A 21,045-nucleotide genomic window follows, 5' to 3' on the forward strand; every position below is an offset into this window, starting at 1 on the left:
CTGAGAATGTGAACATTCAGCAGAATAAATTTGAAAGAACAGCCGCAACTGACACTGAGTGGCAAGCAAGAAATGAAAACAACCAGGAGAGCAGGAGCAGGAGGATTACAGTGATTATCTCCCAGAGCAGGAAGTGAGAATCAGCCTCTCAAGTATTCTGGATAACACCAATCATGTTCGGAGCACTTGAAGTTTGAAACGTTAAATATGGATGTTGTTTGGGAGAAGAGGGTAAAAACAGGAGTTTGAAGTGCTTATGGTTTTCTTTAATTTGTTGATGGCTCTGCATGAACAATTTGGAGGACCGATCACTGCAGAAATCACAAAGAAATCCACAAGACTTCAAATGGGATTGTTTAGGCCTCGTTAAAAAGCCCTGCTGCTTCTGCACAGATCACTCTTTATGCAGATGATGCAACTGTTTACCTTCCGCTCGTCTCTTGGTTGACTGGCAGTCTTCACTTTCTCTTTACATGATGTAAAAAGTATTTTTTTTCCCTGTTGTTTGTGTCCAACAGATCAAAACTGTCCAAACGTTTCAAAGTGGAAACAAGAGAAGTGGAACAACACTGAGAAACCGCACAACTGGACAACAAAGTGTGCAGGAGCCCATCCTGCATCTGCAGACATCTACAACAGACAAGACCATGAACCGCTCAGCTTGTCCATGAGGTTTTTATTATTGACATACTCCTTGAGTCTGTCAGGGTAAATGCATTAGCTGGCAGGTGATTAAGGTCCGAAAAGAAACCATTAACTTTATTTACTAAGTTAATCACAAGGTATTCAGGTTCAGTTTTTAATAGGTAAGCAGTCATAGTGTCGTCCTGCTGCCACATTGATTGAAAAACACTGCTGCGTCTTTTAAATGGTTCATTTCACTGAAAAAAAAAACTCCCAGAGAGCTCATTTAAAAAAAACAAAATCAAAGTAACACACACCTCGTGTCAAAGGGAATGATCACTAAAACCCCTACGAGCTACAGGTGCAGATTTTCAGACTGATTGGGAATAAACAAAGCCAGCAGAGCACGCCACAGACCTGTGCATGAAACGAAAACCATGACGTTAGCGACAGCACTTGGCACTTGACTGGCCGTGAGTCATTATAGTGGAAAGCTCTGGTCTGAAGGACGTCTGAAGGTCGGCGTGTTGTGACCGGTTCTAATGTGTCTCAGTGTCACAGGGAACAATAGCTTCAAACGGCTCAAACTAGAAGTCCTGGAAAGAGCAGCCGGAGTCACGTGAGCTGAGGATCAACGGACGTCAGTGAGTCACTGTGCACATGTTCCCGACTGTGTTCAGAGTTATTGTCTCACAGATTCCAAAGAAACCTTGTATTTCCCCCGAGGAGCTCTTACAAGATGTCTGAAGTCAAGGTTTCTGAACACAATGATGTAGCTGTGCAGAACATTTCTAAATGTCATTCATCACAATGAACCTTTGAAAATCAGCAATTAATTGCAACTGATCATTGACAGCCTTAATTTTTATTTTTCAAACTGACGTGCACATAGAGTTAAATATTTATACTGAGGCTCTGTAAAGCTTTTTGGGCAGCAAAAATCGGAGAAACAAAATTAGAGTCATGCCAAGTGCTAAAAATGCACAGTTACTGTCTGTGGGGCCTTTTTACTGTTTTCTTTTTCTCTCTTTGGATGCCATCTTGTTACTGAAGGAAACAGTCCCAATGCTTCCTGGAACCATAATCAAAAAGGACGCTGAAACCCCTACAGACAGAGACCGGAGCCTTGTTTCATGTGCAGAACAGATGGAAGAGGGAACTAAAGACAAATAAACTAAAAGGAAGAGAGAGAGAGAGAGAGAGAGAGAGAGAGAGAGAGAGAGAGAGAGAGAGAGAGAGAGAGAGAGAGATGCTCAGGAGTCTCGTGTGAGAGAGGAGGTGTGTTGGAAGACAAAAGATAACAGGTCCTAGTTAAAAAAAGACGAGGAGAGAGAGAGAGAGAGAGAGAGAGAGAGAGAGAGAGAGAGAGGTATGAAATGAGAAATAATTAAAAGAGGAGTCAGAAAAGGTGACTATAGAAAGTGAATTCAAGTTGAGATTTGGCCTTCAGCTCTGAGGTGTGAAGACAAGAGGAGCCTTGTGTGACCTGAAGTGACCTATAATAAACAAGCACACATGAATATGATTATATTTGATAATAGTAACTGTAAAGTTCCTCGAGTGTCCACTTGAGGCAGCCTCGTAAACAGCACAAACAAACGTTTACATCCTGGTACCTAAATGTTTTCTGTCTGATTGGTTTACATCTCTTATCAGAAAAACAAGACAGGGGGTGAATTTTTTTCGACCTTACAAATGTGGTGGGGTGACGTCTCTCAAGCCCGACCCACTAATATTTACAGTTAACTTCCCTTATCTATATAGATATACTCCCACTCCTTTAGAGGTGAAGGTTTTCTTTTGACTGTAAATGTTGGAGCTGAATTTCACGCAGTAATGTAAAGAGGGTCAAAGGCATTATGACGGGGCGGAGATGCTAAATAATTGAAATATAAAATAAAGCACCCTGAAGATAGAGAGGCTTTGTTTGCAGGTCGATAAGAACGTACGTGAGGAGGAAGGACAAAGCGATGCAAGCTGTTCTTTAAGGAGTGAGTCAGACTGAACGAGGGACGAGAGACAAACGGCGAGTTAAACACGAGGATAAAACCGACCCAGATAATATCCTGTGTGGGCTGCTGAGGCTGCGTAGACCATCCTCTATTAAAGCCCATCTTAAAGCTCTGGAGAACAAGTTAAAGACACAATGCAGAATGACTCACTGCATTAATAATGACATTTACATAACAGAAAAGTCCAGAAGTCTCAAGCTTGATTTACTCCCGTCTCCAAACAAAGTACCGTCAAATTCAGAAAATACACATTCATGGTGGCTACTGTCCCCGCGGTGATGAGGACTGAAGGCAAGAGTTCCTCTTTATGTAGATTCAGGTGTCAGCATGTTCCCTTTGAAACGCATTTATTATTTCAAACCATCTGTATGTCAATGTGCTTCAGAGGAGACGCAGTTTGACAGCAAGAGATGGTCTTTAATCGTTGAAATGTTTTCATGAAGAGAAATTGCCGGAGAATAGAAAACAGGCAGCATGGAGAAGAAATGAAAAAGAGAAGCCACAGAGCTGTCAGAGTGTGAGTGACAGCTGATTTCTGGGAGAACAACCAAAAGCTATGAATGTTTATCACCTGAGAAACAACGTAAAGTGAAAATCTCACGGCTCGCCGCTCCACGAGTCATCTCGTGTCAGTCCGTCTCTGATGAGCAGCTCTTCCAAAAGCTTCGCTGAGGGATCTACTGTCCTGCCCCCCCGATCCGCCCCGGAGGGACCTGATCACGGCGGAAAAATAAAACTGAACGAGATGATGAGCATGATCGTGATAAGTCAATCAGTCAATCAGTCATTACTGAATTTCCCTCGGGATCAATAAAGTATCTATCTATCTATCTATCTATCTATCTATCTATCTATCTATCTATCTATCTATCTACTGCTTGGTCACGGCAGAGATCACAAAATCCTCTTCTCCATGTTCCTCTAACGTGGTCTACAAACCCCCCAATGATGAGAAAAGTCCATCCTCTCCGTCTCCTGCCTGCTCCACTTTTCAGTAAATGTGTGCTCAAACAGGCCGTTTTTGGAGATGTTCCCTTCATGACATCACAAAGGGCAGTAGCCCCTCCCCCAGGTGGGTGACACTCCCACAGCTAGGTGTTTGTTCTGCCCTCTGAGTCTGCCTTCTCACCGTAAACAATAGGACATGGAGCCAGAAAGCAGCGAGGACACCCGAGCCCTTCCAGAGAGGGGGCGTGGCCAGACACAGCTCATTTACATATTTAAAGCTACAGACACAGAAACAGCCTGTTCTGAGCAGGGCTGAAATAGAGGGGTTTATAGACATGATCAAATACAGGATCAGAGTGGATTTACAACAACACACTTCACACACACGTTGAAGAGCAGCTCTGACACTTATTTACACTTGTTTAAAAGGAGAATAATATGTTATAATATGCCCCGTGGACACTCAGATTACCGCCTGTTATAGGTTTCGATAGATGTATCCTCTTCACATTCGAGACTCGAGTTGTTTAACTGCAGGTCTAAATAATGAATATCTGTAACAAATGGCTGCACCCACACAATATAACATCTGAACTCAGTTTGCCTCAGTTAGACAAAGAAGACAAAGAACTCTCTTTTCTTGATTTACTTAAAAAGAATAAAACAAAGCTGAAGAAATAAGGAAAGTAGGGCAGCCAGTAACTAGCAGGAGAGGCGTTGATGAAATGTAAAAATGGCTGCAATTATGTTTAATGTAGATCATGCTTTTTCCCTTTATTCCTTCATTTCCCTTTGTTGTTTTTTTTTTTGTCTCCCCCCTCGCAGAGCTGAGCTGAATCCTGGAGGGAGCGGCAGAGAAAGAAACAGCTGGCGGTGAAATGAAAAAAGAAAGTACGATTTGAGCCAATGGACCTAAAAGAAAAGAAATTCCAACCATGAGGCAGCGAAGGAGGCCGCGGCTGCATTCATTAACTGAAAACTATTTCAATTATCTTCTGGCCCGGGCTGCAGGAGGGGGAGGGGTCTTAGGTCTTCTTAATCCAACATTTGCACAGTCAAAAAAGGAAATGATTTTGTGAATATGCACAAAGAAAAGCATCAGGTACTTCAGTCTGCTGCTAAAAACTCCAGATCACAACTTCCCTGTTTCTTTTTGCAGATTCAAATTCCTTTCTTCAGTCGCTGCTGTGTTTCAAACACAAGATGGCTGGTCAAATAATTCTGCACTACAAAGTGTCTCCAGACCCAGAAGTGGCGACGTCTTGAAAAATGAAGCCGATGCAGAAACCCTGCAGTTTGTCAAGTGTCCAACTGAGGCAGGCTGCAGGAAGACAGGAAGTAACACACCGCGTCGCTCTGTATCAAAACCCTTCCTGCTGCTGCTTGAACGCAAAGACAGACTCATCCATCAGTCAATGAAAATGTGATCTTCCTTTCCTGGACGATAAAAAAAAGGTGCAACGGTCAGAATATATAATACAGATATGGATGTTAAAGGTTTTAATGAAGAGAAGGTGCAACCTCATTGATCAAAAAGCTCCTCCAGATACGTGAAAATCTTCTTGTTCTACAGAGTCTTACATTTTCAAAGATTACCGGCTTTAAAGGAGGAGAGATTAGAAGCTCTCTTAGCCAAAGGAAAAAAAAGATCCAACATGAACACGAGGAACTCTTTAACAGCCTTTTTAGGAAGATCGACTTTGACAGATAAAAGCCACATTAAGAAATCTGAGCCGATGATGGAAAGTCGACATGAACTGAATCCGTCCTCAGCAGTTACTGTCGTGTGTTTTTTTAAGATTGACGTGAACTCGGTAAAGTTTTCTGTGAAGACACGTGATGTCTGAGCATCTCATTAAAAAACAGAAACAACACGGAAATAAGGGAAGTGTGTCTCTGTTTCCCCAAGATCATCGCTCGCCTCATTCTCGCCGCCGCTGGCGCCTTCAGTCCACGAGACATTTTTCAACTTGAGCATATCTCGAACCCATCGAGGATAGCTTATGGTTAAAGTTTCCTCTTGAGAGGCGGCGGGAGCTCAGTCCGGAGGGACCCAAAGATGGAAATTTGTCTGGTAGCTGGAAAGGTGCCAGTCCACTTCCTGAGCACTGCCAGGTGCCCTTAAGCAACCAGTTCACCTGAGTGTAAACCTCCCCTCAGGGAATCATTGCAGTGAAACACAATTAAAACAAAATTACAAAAATGATTAGCCAGGCTAGCTAGCTAGCTAGCTGCTGTCTGCAGACAGTTATCTTCTCCTTTCACCCTTTGCATGATAGGGAATGTGTATTTTACAGCTGCAGTACATGTAGCTGTTTAATGAAATATCGAGGCTGGCTGTGAAAGTCCTTCAGGTGCCATTAACACCCACCTTAAAAAAGCCTTTTCACAGCTGAAATAAACAGCCTGGATATAAAACAGCTTCCTTTGTTTGTACACACTGCTCTGTGGTCATTTTCTATAACTAACCTGAATAGAGTTAGTCATAATCAGAGGTGTTGCTGATCTGATCTAACCCGACCGCAAATGGTCCCAAAAAACCCCTGAAATCTTAGTCAGCAGGTCGCCCTTCCCTACAGGCCGTTAGAACTTGGAGCGTACGGATAGAAATCGGAAGCTCCAAAACCCCCCCCGCAGAACTCAAAAACCCACCCTGACACTAATCCATAAACACGACTCAAACTCATGTTTTCATTTTACCTCCATCCGTCTCACTTTTCCCACCGGGAGGAAAATATCACGGTAACCAAATATCTGCCCGGTCATCTGAGCTGACCTGACAGACGATGATGGAGGTTTGTCACTGAGATAAGGAAGCAGGAAACATGAGCAAAAAAATAATAATACAAATCTGACACCCACACAAGGATTCAGAGTCTCCGGTTTATCTTGGGTCATGAAGGATGAATGTCAGGTAGCACTTTTAGCGTTTCAGCCTAAAATGAGACGTCTATCATTTGTCACAATTTCTGCAGGAACTGTATTTCCTTTTTTTTTCTTCAGCGTACGAGTGTAATGTGGGCGTCTGCATGGCAAAAATGAAATCCCTCTCTCAGTCTGGAAAACGTTATATTTTGGAGGTACAGGAGTAAATTGCATGCATTTTTCCAGCACACAAAATAAGTTGTCAAATAGATCCTGAAGGGAGAAAAACCCCGACTCGGCAGTTATCGACAAGACGTTTAAAGCCTTGAGCTTTTTCAGAGGTTATTCTGAGGTGTGCAAATTCTCTGATGCTGCTCGGGACCGACGTTTGTGAATTAATCCTTGATTTTACTCCCTGATCAATACAACTAAACCCCAGACAGCTTCTCCTTTCTTCCATGCTTTTAAAAAAGGCAGATTTTTGACAGACTTGTTATTATAGATGTTAAACGTTGAGCTTTTTCTACTCCTCATGTGGTTTTCACTCTCAAAAGAAGCAGAGAGATAGAAGCCGGGCTGCCGTCCAACTCGGCAGGGCTTTGCATTATGAAAAAAAAAAAAAAAACATCCAGCCTTTAAGAGCGTTTTTAAACCGTATTCAGGCACATTGATTGGAAGAAGAGGAGAGAAAGTAACTCAGCCTGTGGGGGAAGAAATCCTCCCTGCAGTTTCACTTGTTTACAGATTTTTAGATTTGACTCAAATGAGTCACAGGCGAAGTAAACTAAGCATACATCTCGTTTCTCCACACAAAGACGAAGAAAACTCTGCAGAAGTATCTGGAAGTCACTCCGTGAGGAGATTCTGCTGCTTTTGTGTTTGGACCAAACATGATGATTTTAAATCAATCTAAAAGTGAAAACCATCAAATATTTGATCTTTTGTTCAAGTCAGGACTGACGAGACTTTCAACGACCTTCAAGCTCCAGCGTCTGCTGATTATTATTATTATCAGTAAAAATCATTTTCAATCCTCTGCTGTTTTAAAACCGATCGATGACTCGAGTTTTTCTTTAGCGTGGATGATGCTTCTCAGACAGATGAAAGGACTTCGGGTCACCTCAGGGCGCACTCACTCACGGGACAAGTTGTCCTGTACCCTGCTGCGGCACAATCGTCCCCCCCCCTCCCCCGGCTGACCTGCTCTCACCCTGCTCCAGGAAGACCCGGGCCTGAGCACGGTCCCCTCTTACACACAAACTCCTGATACAACACATGCGTGACTTTGCGTGATCATGAAGCGTGCCTAGTGTACGAGACAGACTCAAATATATCTGCACATCGGGGAACAACACGGACATCCTGACTGGCTGCTTCATTTCTTCAAGTTGCTGATCGGCGAGATTTTACCTCTCTTTTAAATGTCTCCGTTAACATCTTTCAGAAAGTTCAGCTCTCAGTTCCTAGTTTAGGTTACTTAAAGTTTGTCAAGTTATGGTCCATCAGTAGTTGGCCACGCCGTGAAGCGTGTGAGTCTGTGTATTCAAATGTTCGTCAATAAAAGTGTGAAAAATACCTTTTTACAAATACAAATATCCGACTACTCAGGTTCTAGTGAAAACTGTTATTTTTCACAGCAATAAGACTGAGCTCCTCTGAGATGAGAGGCACCGAGGACAAAAGGTCACAAACCATAAAAGATGGAGAAGGTGGTGGCGCCGATAGCGCAGCGGCAGCGCCACCTGTGGCCACTTTCCCGCATGTCTCTCCCCACTCTCTCCCTGTTTCCGACTCTATCCACTGTCCTATCAATAAAAGCGAAAAAGGCCAAAAATAAACCTTAAAAAAAAAAAAAAAAAAAAAGATGGAGAAGGTAAAGGCTGAAGGTAACCCCTTCAGATTTGACACGTGGGACTTTGTGTTCAGCTCTTCAGGAGAGCGACTGTTCGTGTGTGTGAGATGTTCAAAGTTACATCACTCTGCCTTGTGTTACTGCCAAAAAGAACTCCGTGCTTTGGCCACATTTTTCCAGGTCTGGTCCTGAAAAAAAAAAATCTGAAGAAACACTCGGGTTGAAGAGAGGTTAAAAGCTACGTTACATGAAAGCTCAAAAAGAACAGTGAAGTGATGGTCGGGTGGAAGCGGCGTGTCGTGTTGGCAGCGCATGAAGTCAGGCCTGTTTTCTGCTCAAGTCAAAGACACTCTTCATTCAGACGGCAGCTCGTCAAAGCGAGAGCAGATAAAAAGCTTAAATGTGTCCAACCATTAGGAAGAACAGGAAGTGAAGAAAAGCAACCGGACAAAACACTCTTTGTCTGAACGTCCGTGTCGGGGTCGCCCATCAAAGATGTGAAGCTCTCATTATGTCAGCTTTTAACTCCGCTGGAATAAAGAGCTCTTTACAATCTGTTCATTAATGACATTCTCCAGGACTCCCATTTCATCTTCTCCACTGAATGAGGGCGTCTGTAGACCACGCCCCCCTGTAGAAGCCCCACCCCTTCCCCCTCCCCCCACGTGCCCCACTCTCTTCTGATTGGCTAGCTCTTGGGACAAAACGCTGCAGGGCTGCCAGGGGAGGTTTCAGCGCCTGATGAAGACATTTTGAAGCTTTTTCTCGTGAAACTCTCCGTTTCATATCGCAGAGCTGTGGCGTGATTTGCAGAACAAGCTGTTTAGCGCCCCCTGCAGACTCATCCTGAGATCACGCCAACATGCGTTCACCTCATGAAACTTTCAGTATGGACCTCCGGCATTGCAACAATATTTCAAACAGACTGTATAACTCCACTTTTAGACGTTAGCATTCCTGTTTCTTATTCTCTTTAACTGGTTTTGTTCATGATTTCTCGTTCTTTCTTTTGCAGAGTGTTTATTGTTATTGCACGGCCTGCAGCACACATCTGCATGAGCATGTGACTAATCTTAAATCTTGTATTGTTTTAGCCGTATGTTCAGACGCAGCTTTTTTTTTTTTTTAAACAAGCAGGTTCATCCATAGAATCCATGGACAGAGCTGAAACTGCCGAAATCAAAGACGGCTGCATGGAAGGTATCTATATCATGACAGACGGTCAGCCCGAGGTGTCACACAGAACACTGCAGAAGAGCAGGAAGGGACCCCGAGAGGCAGAAAAAAAAGCCGCTGAAGTGTTGAGTAAATTGGTTTCAGAGTACAATGAGATCTCTTCTAAGCAGCGCTGGGAGGAGGAAACTTCATCCACTGGTGCCCGAGTCTCAGCTGGCCTGGCAGAGGCTCGGCTTTAACTGGATTAACAACAAAAGGCCAGCTTGATAACTAATAGGCCTCTTCTTCCTCGTCTCTTCACTCCGCTCCCCACTCCTCTGTCACTTCTCTTCACCAATCTCGCCGTCTTCCCTGGAAGCCGGCGAGATAATGCTGAACACTTTCATGGCTCCTGCTGAATTAAACATGGAGGGAACAGCTTGTACCGAGTGCTAAAGCTGAAGCAAAGAGAGAGAGAGAGAGAGAGAGGGAATAAAAGGAGAGGAGGATATATACAATTCCGCCCCTGCAACGTCGTCCCCAGAGTGCTGAACATTTCTTTACAATTAAACAGATCTGTCACTGATAGTCAACGCACAGAAAGGCTAAACAGGGCCTTTTATTTATTTTTTTTGCTAATTGGCCGAGTTGAGAAAGCAGCCAATTCCCCTTCATGACGAGGAGGTGAAGCACGGGAGAAACACTCCTCGGAGGCTTTCTTCTCACCTCCAGGCGTTCATAGTGGAAGGCTGTAAATCCCATCCTGCCAATCTTTTATTCAGTCTCTGTCATCTGCACGCTGCAGCCGACCAATTGGGCTCAACGAGTAACAAACCTAACTCCAGGCTCGCTGGTGAATAATTGACTGCGTTTCAAAATGTTCTCTGTCTCAGGTGGAAGGGGGAAAAAAAGAAAAGTGGTGGAGTTCTCTCATCCTCGCAGCAGGGGAGAGGTTTCACTTTCTGTTCAGGCTCGTCTTTTTTAACTCCCGATTGCTCTGATCTGAGAAGAGAAAAGTCTGTTTCTCCCTCCCTCCCTCTCTCTCTCTCTCTCTCGCTCTCCCTCTCCCTCTCAACCGGCCTATTTGTTATTCCCCTGATGCAGCATGAGCTCTTCCCTCCAGCCTCCCCTCTCTGCGTTCCACTCTCTTTCCCTCTGACAGAGCTGAGTGACCTGTTACGGCATCCTCTGCTTAACATGGGCGCCGCACAGGCAAGGCAGCGAGGACAAGGCTTTACAGAGGTTGGCGTTCAGGACTTGCAGCCTCCCCAGAGCAGTCCTCCGTGTGAGGCCGGGCAGCAGGCTAAAGATCAGAGAGAAAAGTTTGTAACAAGCCCGCCCCGCTTTTTAAACTAAACCGAGCGCCTGATCTGCTCACAACAAAACAGCCAATTAAAAGAGCCGAATGTCTCATTTAAGAGCGATTACATCTGATTTATTCTGATCAAAGATAAACAATCTCATGGCACATCGTTTGATTTTCAAAAAGGTTGTTTCAAGGTTGAAGTCAAAGTTTCCTCAAGATAAAGACAGCTTTTTTTTTTTTTTTTTTTTTTAAGTTTTCAGATCGTCTCTTATTGGCTCACATCTCAAGAACCTCTCTCTTCTCTCAGCTCCCATTACTGTCCGTCTCATCTGAATTATCTTTAATGGTTTTAACGTTCAGAGTGTTTTATAGCTGCACATCTCTCTGGAGGAGACGTTTTGTTTGAAGACGTGAATGTCACCAAACTTCTCTGCTCTCATTTGCACGCGGCGTGAAGACGTAAAGACGTCGGCAGAAAAACGACAAAAAAAAAACAAACAAAAACACGTTGAAAGCAAAATGTAAAAGTAATCTTTGGATCGGGACTGGAGGACATCAGATTCTTCTGGGCTGTGATTGTGATAAGATATAAACACGTTCCACAGCGTAATCAAAAGATTTACCAATCTGCCCGTCGCCACGGCAACACAAAACACACATGGTTTTTTTTAAAAACATGAACGATGGTCACCGATGGCCGGCCATCGTCTGATATCGTCACCGTTCCGTTGAACAAAAAAAAATCTCAGGAAGCCCAACAAAAGAAATAAATCACAAACTTTTTTTGTGACAGAAACGGATTAAATATGACGGCCATCTTTTTGTCCGAGTTGTCACGAGTTTTCCCGTGATGCTTGCAGCCTTACACGTCTGTTTTTAAAGCTCCTGTGAGCTCCTCCGATCTTGTTCTGCACGCGTGTGAGAATCCGATATTCCACACAGCACAGGCCCGTGGATCAGATGTCAGTCAGACACTGTAACAGATGTAATTAAGAGGTTTGAAGTCTGGCCTATATTTGGGCTGCACAGCAGACGCACAGTGATGCAACCTGCAGCTTCCAGGTGTGAACGCACGCTCGTGTCTCAACCTGAGGGGAGGCTGTTGTCGCCGTTCTCCTTCGGTAAGCAGAAAGCGGCCTGGTGTCCCGTGGCAGATCTGTCGAGGAAGCTAAATCTCCCCGAGCAGGTGCTGAGAAAAGTGCTGAGGAGAGGAAGAGGTGAGGGAGCGTGGTATTTATAGACCCATCAGACGCCTCGGCTTAATTAATTACCAGCGACTCCACAGAGAGTTGTTTCTGAAAGGTTTTTTTTTTATTGAAAATGGGTTGTGCAAAAACAAAAAGTTATGACTCATGATGAGTTTTCTCACTAAGGGTGCACGCTCGCTACAAGACTCGCGGACTAATTAGGCACCAAAGTCGGGATCGCAGTCGACTGTTAGTGAAATGTGGCGCTGCAAGAAACCCCCCCCCCTCCCCCCCTCGCCCCCCCGGGATAAAAAGGAGAGCTGGTCAAATAAAGGACAACTCTGCTGGAGCGAGATGAAACAAGAGTGACTCCGAATTCTGCAGTTTGAGGGTAAAAATCCTGAACATTTAGACGAATCATAAATCACAACATATTCTCCACTTGGGGAAAACATGATAGTGTCTCAAACATGAGTCGAGCCGTCCTGATCGTGGAGCATGCGTGCACCCCGAGGAGCTGAAAACACACGTCAACACTTGAATCCAAAACTCAACGTTTGAACTGGAGGTCAGATCTCAGAACTCATCATCAGATATGATGAAGAACATCATGATTGTAGTCACAGTTTACGCTGACAACATTATGAGACATGAATAAAGACTGACGGCCTCATAAAGTCAGACTGTCACGCTCCCTTTAACACATAGAAGAAAAAACAACCCATCAATATATATATTCATTTTACTGCTTTATTTTAGATTTTTTCTAACATTACTGCAAAATGACTCCAACGACCAGATACTGCATCATTCAAACACTGTGTGTGTGTAAAGTGACGTGGTGAGCTGAGATGATTCGGAAACATGAGATACCAGTCGACTTTCTGGTAACTTCTCTGGAGCTGCTTTTTTTTTTTACCCCCCAAAAAAACTTTTAGTCAAACTGGACTGAAGAAAACATTTTCTGACCACGACATCAGGATCAGCTGTTTAGCTAACGTGTTAGCACTGAGACTTGTGCACATCCTGGTCCTCTCTCCACCACACGTGGCATTCTGCAACCTGCCTGATTAAAACTCTTTTATAATCTTCTCAGACTTCCCAGTCCTTCTATTTCTGACCTTTATTCGTTTGAACACTTCCTGATCGGAGAGAGGAGGGTGCAGCAGCAGCTGCGATTACAAAAACTAGCTATAGTGCCGTGGCCGCTGCTCTGTGGGTCGGTTATCGGTAAAACTTCTTTATCTTAAAGGAAGTTCGCCCACCAGGAAAAAGCCCCGTAAGCCAGATCACCAGCTCCCTGTATAACCTCAAAACCACCTGTAATAATTCAGCTTCTGCTCATTTGCATTCCTCTGAAGAAAAAAAAAAAGAGAGACTTAAAGCTCCTGTGAGGACTTTTTGTTTGTTTCATGTTTGGCGCCCCCCGGTGGCAAAGCGGTACGATACGATGCACTGTTGTTTTGGACTCAAACGTGCTGCCAAACATTCGACGTACACTTTGCATCTTTGCTGCTTCAGTCGCTCCTGCAGAAGCTATAAAATGTTTACTGAGAACTCCTCACAGGAGCTTTAATAAGGCATTTACGTTTCAGTAACATCATGTAAGACCAGCGTCTTTGTTCTCCTCACGTTTTTTAAACGTTAGCGAAAATGTTGCAACAAATATTCAATCTGAAAAAAAAAAAAAAAAAAAAAAAAGCAATTTGTCCAGTAAAGTTTTGGCGAGCTGGATGAACCGTCCTCCATCTTTGGAGACACTTTCATCTCCACCCTGAAAAAAAGCTTCTGAAATCTCCTTTTGAAATGTGTCATGTAGACGCCGTCTTTGCGTCCAATCCAGACGACCGACGGCGGCGGAATAATCCGGAACATTTAAGAACATTCTGCGGGGGGGTGGACAATGAACACATGAAATACAACGTCTCCCACAAAAAGCTGGGGGAGTTGTGACCCACATAGACCTACGAAATACAAGTTAACCCCCGTCCTCTGCGGCGCCCGTCGAAGCCGCCCATTATGTTAATGAAGGGCGAGCTAACGAGAGAGAGAGAGAGAGAGACGGTAAAGCAAAGAGACAAAAGAAAAGTAAGCAGAGATTAAAAAAAACAAAAAAACAAAAACAGAAGTAAAGAAATTCACATCAATTTTTTTTTTTTACCCATTAAAGAGTCATTAAGGACCCGACATGGCGCCGTGTGAAACCCCCGAGGCTCCTGGTGCGAGATCGACACCATCACACGACAGTAACAACAACAACAACAGCAACAACATCTACAACAGCAACAACAACGACGAGAACAACAACTGTGCTATAGTCAGACGACGCCCAATATATAGATGCTGCACATCATTAACACCACAGCCAGCCACACATTAGCACACACTGATATGATGCTCGAACGCCGCCCGTCTGGAAAACCCGCCGGCGCCATCGGGCGAGGCAGGAACCCCGAGTCACTTTAAGCCCCCGAAAAAAAGTCCGTTCTGCACGGAGCAGGGAGGAGGCGGCGTGTGCAGCACGGAGGACACGACCTCCACAGCTGTTTGGACACTTCCTTTTTTAAATTTTTTTTTTGCTGAGTCATGATATCAGGAAGGCGGTTTGAAATACCGTACATGTTGGAATAGTGGTTATTGTGCTCCCATTGCTTTGCAGGTTACGTCTTATAAATTACAAACAAACGCAGCCACTCGACAGTCACACGTTTGGCAAAGCTGAAGAAACGACAAGCTAGCATGAAGCGGCGTTGCGTCCGAGTCGCTGTTTTTTTTTTCCTCCCATTTTAGTAACATCTGTCTGACGCTGAATGAAAGGTGTCTCCATGACACAGTTAAACACAGTCACATGTTCAGCCACGGAGCACGACTGCCATCACGAGTTTGTCTTAATCGGCGTCACAACATTTCACTCTTTGAGTTTTCCTTCTTTTTTTTTTTTTTCCTTTTTTTCTTTTTTCTATAAAATGACGGAGCAGAGATGATTTCACAGACGGCGTCTCGTGACTCGGGTGAAGCAGGGCGGCGTGTTGTTTCGCTGATGGAAGCGATGTTGATTTCTTTGGTGGCAGAAAAGGGGGCGGGGCCTCAAACTCCCCTCTTCATCCGCCGCCGCCTCCTTTGCTCAGCCGTCACCTTTCCTTCGCTCTCCTTCGCGTCCTCAGACGTAAATGGCAGTCCGGGAAATGACGGAGCCGTCTCTCTGAGACTCCATGTCGTCGTCGTCGAGGTAAACGTCCACCTCCTCTTCCCCGCCGTGGCCTCTGCGCACGTGATAAGCAGGAGGGAGCATGTTCCCGCCTCCGAAGCGATCGTACCGCTCCTCCTCTTCCTCCATGCTGTCGTCCAGGTCGAACTTCCCTCTCTCGGGTTCGTCCATATCGCCGCTGAGGAGGATGTCGTGCGCGGAAGGCGGGTTGCCGACGGACGCGTGGTGGAGATGGTGGTGGTGGAAGTCGTTGGCCTTTTCCGTTAGCGTTCCCGTGGCGTCGCAGCCCTCCCGGTACGTGTAAATGGGCCCGTTGTTGTTGGCGGCGCCCGTCCCGTTTTTACTGCTCATGTTGGACGTCCCGCTGAAAAGCAGGCGGGCTTTGTTGCCGTAATCTCCGCAGTTGCTGCCGCCGCTGCCGGTTGCCATAGAGTCCCCGCTGCTCGGGTAGCCGCGCCGCTGCTGCCGGCGACATCGGGTCAGGAGAACGGCAATGAGCGCGACAACCAAAAGAAGCGCCAGGAGGGATCCGATGATGGCGCCCGCCACAACGCCGGCGCTGGACGGATCCTCCGGGGCTTCTGCAGAGGGGGATGGAAAAATGGGAAGAAAAAAAAAAAAGAGGGCAGGAATTGATGAAAGTTGTGGTGTCGTCTTCTACGTGTGTGTAGTAAGTCAGTCGCTGCTGGGATCAGGCTGAAAGGGACTCGCAGACATTTTTCTCTCTACACACACAAGTCAGTCCAGCTGCTGGCACTCGATTCTCTGTGGCCCCGCCCCCCTCCGCCAGCCGGAGACAAGCCTTTAACAACTGTAACGATCCTTTGTTCTACACTTCATGCTGGTGTGAGCCAAGTTTGCCTTTTCTTTCCCCCCACTCGTGTTTCAAGTCGCAGATTGAAACAACAATAAGAGAGAGAGAGAGAGAGATGAGTTAACAGCAGCGGCGGCCAAAAGCGAGTCGTGCTGTCGTCGCCACGGGTTAAAGTACGGGCCCGGCAGAGCCACAGACACAGATAGAGACGGACACAGAGGACAGACAGGCAGTCACGCCACAGTGTTATCCTTCCTTTTTTACCCTAATTACGCCCACTTCCTCGTCCTCCTTCCTCCGGCCTCCTCCCCACGCCCCTCTTATCAGTCAGCCAGGCAAACCACAGGGCAGAGTGATCGCCCGCTGTCCACCCAGGACCGAGTCCAGATCGCACTGATCGACAGCACACAGAGGTAAAAAGGTTCCCACTGCGGAGCACGACTCGTGCCAGGACGGGTTTTTTGAGAGGATTCTCTGCAGGGCCCGGAGAGAGAGAAGAGGCCCGGCTCAGATCTGAGTGAGTGGACTCACGCCGGGCGAGACGAGGAAGCGTCGAAACTGGCAAGGACGAGTGTTGAGCCGCACATGGCCGGCGAATGTTTTCTCCCTTCCTTTTGTGAATAGCGTGCTGATTTTTTTCTTTGGGGTGCAGCGAGGGCAGCGGAACGCAGAACAGCAGGGAAATTTGAACCCTTTTTCCTGTTTTATGCAAATAACAAGCGAGGCTCTGCCAACGCTGCTGGCAAAACACAGCAGAGACCGCCAATCAAACGGCTCGAGTTTGGCTGAGCTGAGCGCCATGTGGGGGGGGGGGGGGACGTTCCCGGGCAGCACCAGGGAGGAAATGACGCACTTATTTCCCTTTTAACGAAATCACATCCGACATCAAATAAAGATCTGTATGATCCGACGAGTGAGAGTTAAGCTAACAGAACCAGCAGGAGGGGAGGGGGGGGAGGGGAGGGGGGGAGGGGGGGGGAGGGGAGGGGGGGAGGCTGTGATTCAGCCAAACGGTTCCTTCTGACAGCGGAGGAGAAAAGAGAGGCGATGAAAGGGGAGAGGAATCAAGCGAGACGAGGGAAACTAGGAGGACGTTTTCCTTTTAGTGATGGAGAGAGAGAGAGAGGGGCGAGCAGACGTGTTAAAAGGACACGTTCGCCCCGCTCTCACATGGGGGGGACGCACCAGGGTGAGACAGACGGATAGTGGGAGGGAGGCGGGACTCTTGGGACAGGATATGATGTCTAAATTAGGGGACAGTGTCTGGCGAAATTTTCCAATTGAAGTGACAGAAGGCATTAAGGGTGATGAATCCAACTTTGCCTGCCCTACTTTTTGTCTCCCTGAAAACTTACAGCCTGGCACGGAGACGCAGCACGCGGGCCAGAGACGTTATTTATACTTATCGTGCCATCGACATCTTCAGCGTTCGCCGCATTAGTCGTGTGCCTGAGTGAGAGACGGGCTGATGCCTCTCTTAAATCAAGTGCAGTCATTCTGTTTAAGAAGGAAGCCCCCTCTGAGGTCCTTCAGAGCTGGCGCCCTCGTTTAGCTTCATGACCCCACTCACACACGGGAGTGTGATCGTGGTCACGGGAATATTGGGCGCCGTTTAGAGAAGTATTCGTCGATGCATTCAATCGTCACAAAAAGGTCGGGAATCCATTTTTTGCCGTATATATTTTGATGTTACACCGAGGCGACTCACTGCGACCAACATGGCATAAAAAAACTGCACGATGTTTCGCATAAACGTTTATGCACTTTTAGGTGTCGTCTAGTCCCGCCCCTTTTCACTCCACTGCCGTCACATGACTATTTGTCTGGCTGCTTCTTGTTTGGCGTGCGTGGTTTAATTACTGCCACGTTATTTTTCCATTTGTAGCTTTAAGAAACTTTCATTTATTTTTTTTGAGCCCCGAACAGCAGATGAAAATTAGCCGTTTAGCTAACGGTGGTATATTTGCAGTAATGATTTTTTTCATATTAATTGACACTACATGACACTAATACAGAGACTGATATAAGCTCCCCTGCCTCTCTCTGAGATGTAAAATAAAGATAGAGTAAATAAAACACCTCTGTGTAGTCGGTCTGTGAAGTCACGTGACGACTTCATGATAGTCTAATCTGACGCAGCGACCGTCGTCAGCAGATTTCTGGGTTTATAAACGGAGCGAGGTAAACATGTTAAATCACGCGGGATCGATGGCGGCGTGTGACAGCGCGAGTTCACCGTGACTCCATTTGGACGTTCGATGTCGATCTGATGAGAGACGCTCTGATAAAACGTCTTTTTTAGCAGACGCTTCTCCGCAGGCGTTCTCTGACATCACTCATTACGATCTCCAAGTCGAGCGGATCCTGGACGGGCTGCGACAAAAAAAAAAAAGGGGGCGCGATCAACGTCTGATACAAAACCCCGTCAACTAAAGAAAAAAATAAAAATAAAAACGGCTCTATTCCCTCGCTCCTAAAAAAAAAAAAAAGTCGACAGACTATCGTTAGCAGGAAAATAGGCCATGCTTGTCATCCTTATTTTTCATCAACAGTATCCGCCTTCCTGCATTAAGAAGCACGGTGATAAATGTCACAGAGAGAGGCAGGGGAGCTTATATCAGTCTCTGTATTAGTGTCATGTACATGGAGAAGATTAGGGGGGGGGGGGCTGTGAAAAGTCTCTGTTTCTACTCGGTTACTTTCACAGCTGTAGGGATCATCGAAATGAGAAGATTTGTGTTGTGAGGAGGAAAGGTGGAAAGACTTACAGAGACAAAGACTGAAGGGGGAGGGGGGGTGAAAGACGAGGAATCTAAATCATCTTTTGTTGATGGTCTTCACCTCCTCTGTCTTTTTTCTGATAAACACGGAGAGCGTTTTGATAAGCTGGAGGCAGCGACTGGAAAAGCTCCACACTGGGAATCCTAATTAATAAGCAGCTCTCGGTCAAGGACGAGACTTATTAAAAAAGAGCACCGATGAAAATACGATCCTGACATCAAAACACCTTCAACTCGACTCGACTGAAAATCAACAAAGACCAGCAGACTCTGAGGAGAGTCAGACAAATATCTAAATACAAAACATGAGTGAATAAAGTCAAACTAGAAGGTACTTAAATGTGCAGGTAACTTGATTTAATTGATTTTCAAAATAGCAAACACTGGGAACTGTGAGCTGTCTGTTACAACACAGGCTGGATTTTAAACTTCATTGGTACCTGAGTTAGCCAATGAAGTTCAAGGGGGGCTCATGCCGACCTTGGAGACCCGCCTGGACTCGCCACTAGTGACTAGCGAATAAAAATCAGCACATATCATACCACTTCAACGACAAAAATACACTTCCTAAACATATGAAATGACCCTGAAATTAAAAAGAAGGTATAAAAGAGAGATTCGACCGAAATAAATTTCATATTTTTTTAAATGTTGATCCCGGCTGCGACGCCTCCCGATAAAAGTCGAGCAGGTTTGTAAAAATTCAAGAATCTGAATTAGGAGACGAAGACTCAACAGGACTGAAAGCTGCTCCAGAACATCAGCAACAAATGTTCAAAATGTCTAAAACATTTGCTCGCGCACGCGTCAGACAAACTAAATCAAAGACTACGTGCAAACCCGAGCTGCTAGCGTGTCACGTTAGCTTCTCGTTCTAAGTTTGGAGTTCCCGTGGTTATATTTGTCCAACGTAAACCCGCCGGCCTTCCAGGATTACACGTTCATGAGGCGTGAAGAAAAGAGAGAAAAGAAGTCAGTAAACAAGGTGCAGAAGTGCTCTTTCATCATTAAGCCTTCATCACAGTGAAAATATCTCTTCTGCTTCTGAGTGCAGAAACTCTCTCCGACTCTCCACATCTTAACTGTTGCCACGGGAGACGGCGGGGGAATCATTTTTACACAAATGAATGATAAACTGTTGCCGCTTCTCGTGATTGTGTTTGTGCTTTAAAAAAAAAAAAAAAAAAAAAACTGGCTTCAGATTTATTTTTTTATCCCCGGAAGTTTCTATGAACGCTCGGAAAAATGATTATTGTCGGGTAGAAATAACCTCAATGAGCTCCGCACTGTTTAAAAATAAATAAGCCGTAAACAAACTGTGAAAAAGAGCGTTGGTTTCCCCTCCGTGCGTGTGCGAGCGGCGGTGTGTCTGCGAGGCTCAGAGTCCCAGCAGATGTGAGCGGAGGTGGAGGGGGGGGGGGGGGGGGGGGGGGTGGGGGGGGGGAGGTGAGGGCGAGGCTAAACGGTATCACGGAGGGTTAATGGGACCCGGAGGCAGCTGAGACTGGAAATCACAGATGTACAGTCGGAGGAGGATTTCTCGCTGGAGCTAAATGTTTCCTTCCTGACTTTGAAGCATGTTAGGAGATCTTATCTCCGATTCTCTCCTTGTGCACCGAGCCGACGGGACGAAGACACATCATGAATATGGTTCGTCATCATGGGGGAGATAATGGAGCAGCTGATAACAGCTGATCGAGCACAGGAAAGGTTCAAACCCAGGACACGACTAACGTGCAGCTGAATGACGTTTATTCCAAGAAGACGAAGCGCTCCGCTGCTCGGGTTTCCAGGAACATTTCCTTTTTAAGGACACGACGTCAAAGCACAATATGAACATGTGTCATACATCAGTGGACCAATGGACGGAGGATGAACACGACCATGTGTGCAGTGTCGTTCAGAGTCATGATTAATAAGACGAAGCCTGAAGTCTTAAACCGAGTATCTACTTCCTGTTCAAACTCGATAGACTGGAAAAAAAGGTCTGTCCCGACCCTCCACGGGTTCAAACCAGAGTTTAAAGTCTCTGTGTCAAACACACGTTTCTGTTTAGTTCAGCTGGATGATCTTTACAGGTGAAGTTTGAAGAGTTAAGAGAAGTAAAAAGCTAACGCTACGCTACAAGCTAACGTCACCGCGGCCGGTTGATTTTGACATCATGACCGTTACGCTTCATCGATCTGATCAGCGGTTTTGACAAGCTAGCTAAACGGTAATATGTTAACGTAGCGCTAACGTAACCTCGGGCAAACAAGCCACACGATCGACGCCAACCCGCCGCCGTGTATCCG

General features: G+C 45.8%; 1 protein-coding gene across 2 annotated transcripts in view; it reads right to left on the bottom strand.

The window, feature by feature from the left end:
• The window catches only part of pvrl2l (PVR cell adhesion molecule related 2 like), a 237,067-nt gene that overhangs the window by 75,413 nt on the left and 140,609 nt on the right, over nucleotides 1–21,045 (bottom strand). The window contains exon 7 of one of the 2 annotated variants that reach the window (XM_079368122.1): nucleotides 14,876–15,738. The exons of the other annotated variant lie outside the window; for it this stretch is intronic. Within the exon in view, the coding sequence (XP_079224248.1) occupies nucleotides 15,110–15,738 (629 nt within the window). The 3' untranslated portion in view covers nucleotides 14,876–15,109. Of the gene's footprint in view, nucleotides 1–14,875; nucleotides 15,739–21,045 lie in introns of those variants that run through there. 2 annotated transcript variants of the gene reach the window in all.

The sequence above is a fragment of the Symphodus melops genome (assembly GCF_947650265.1).
Source record: "Symphodus melops genome assembly, chromosome: 18".
NCBI classification, from domain to species: Eukaryota; Metazoa; Chordata; class Actinopteri; order Labriformes; family Labridae; genus Symphodus; species Symphodus melops.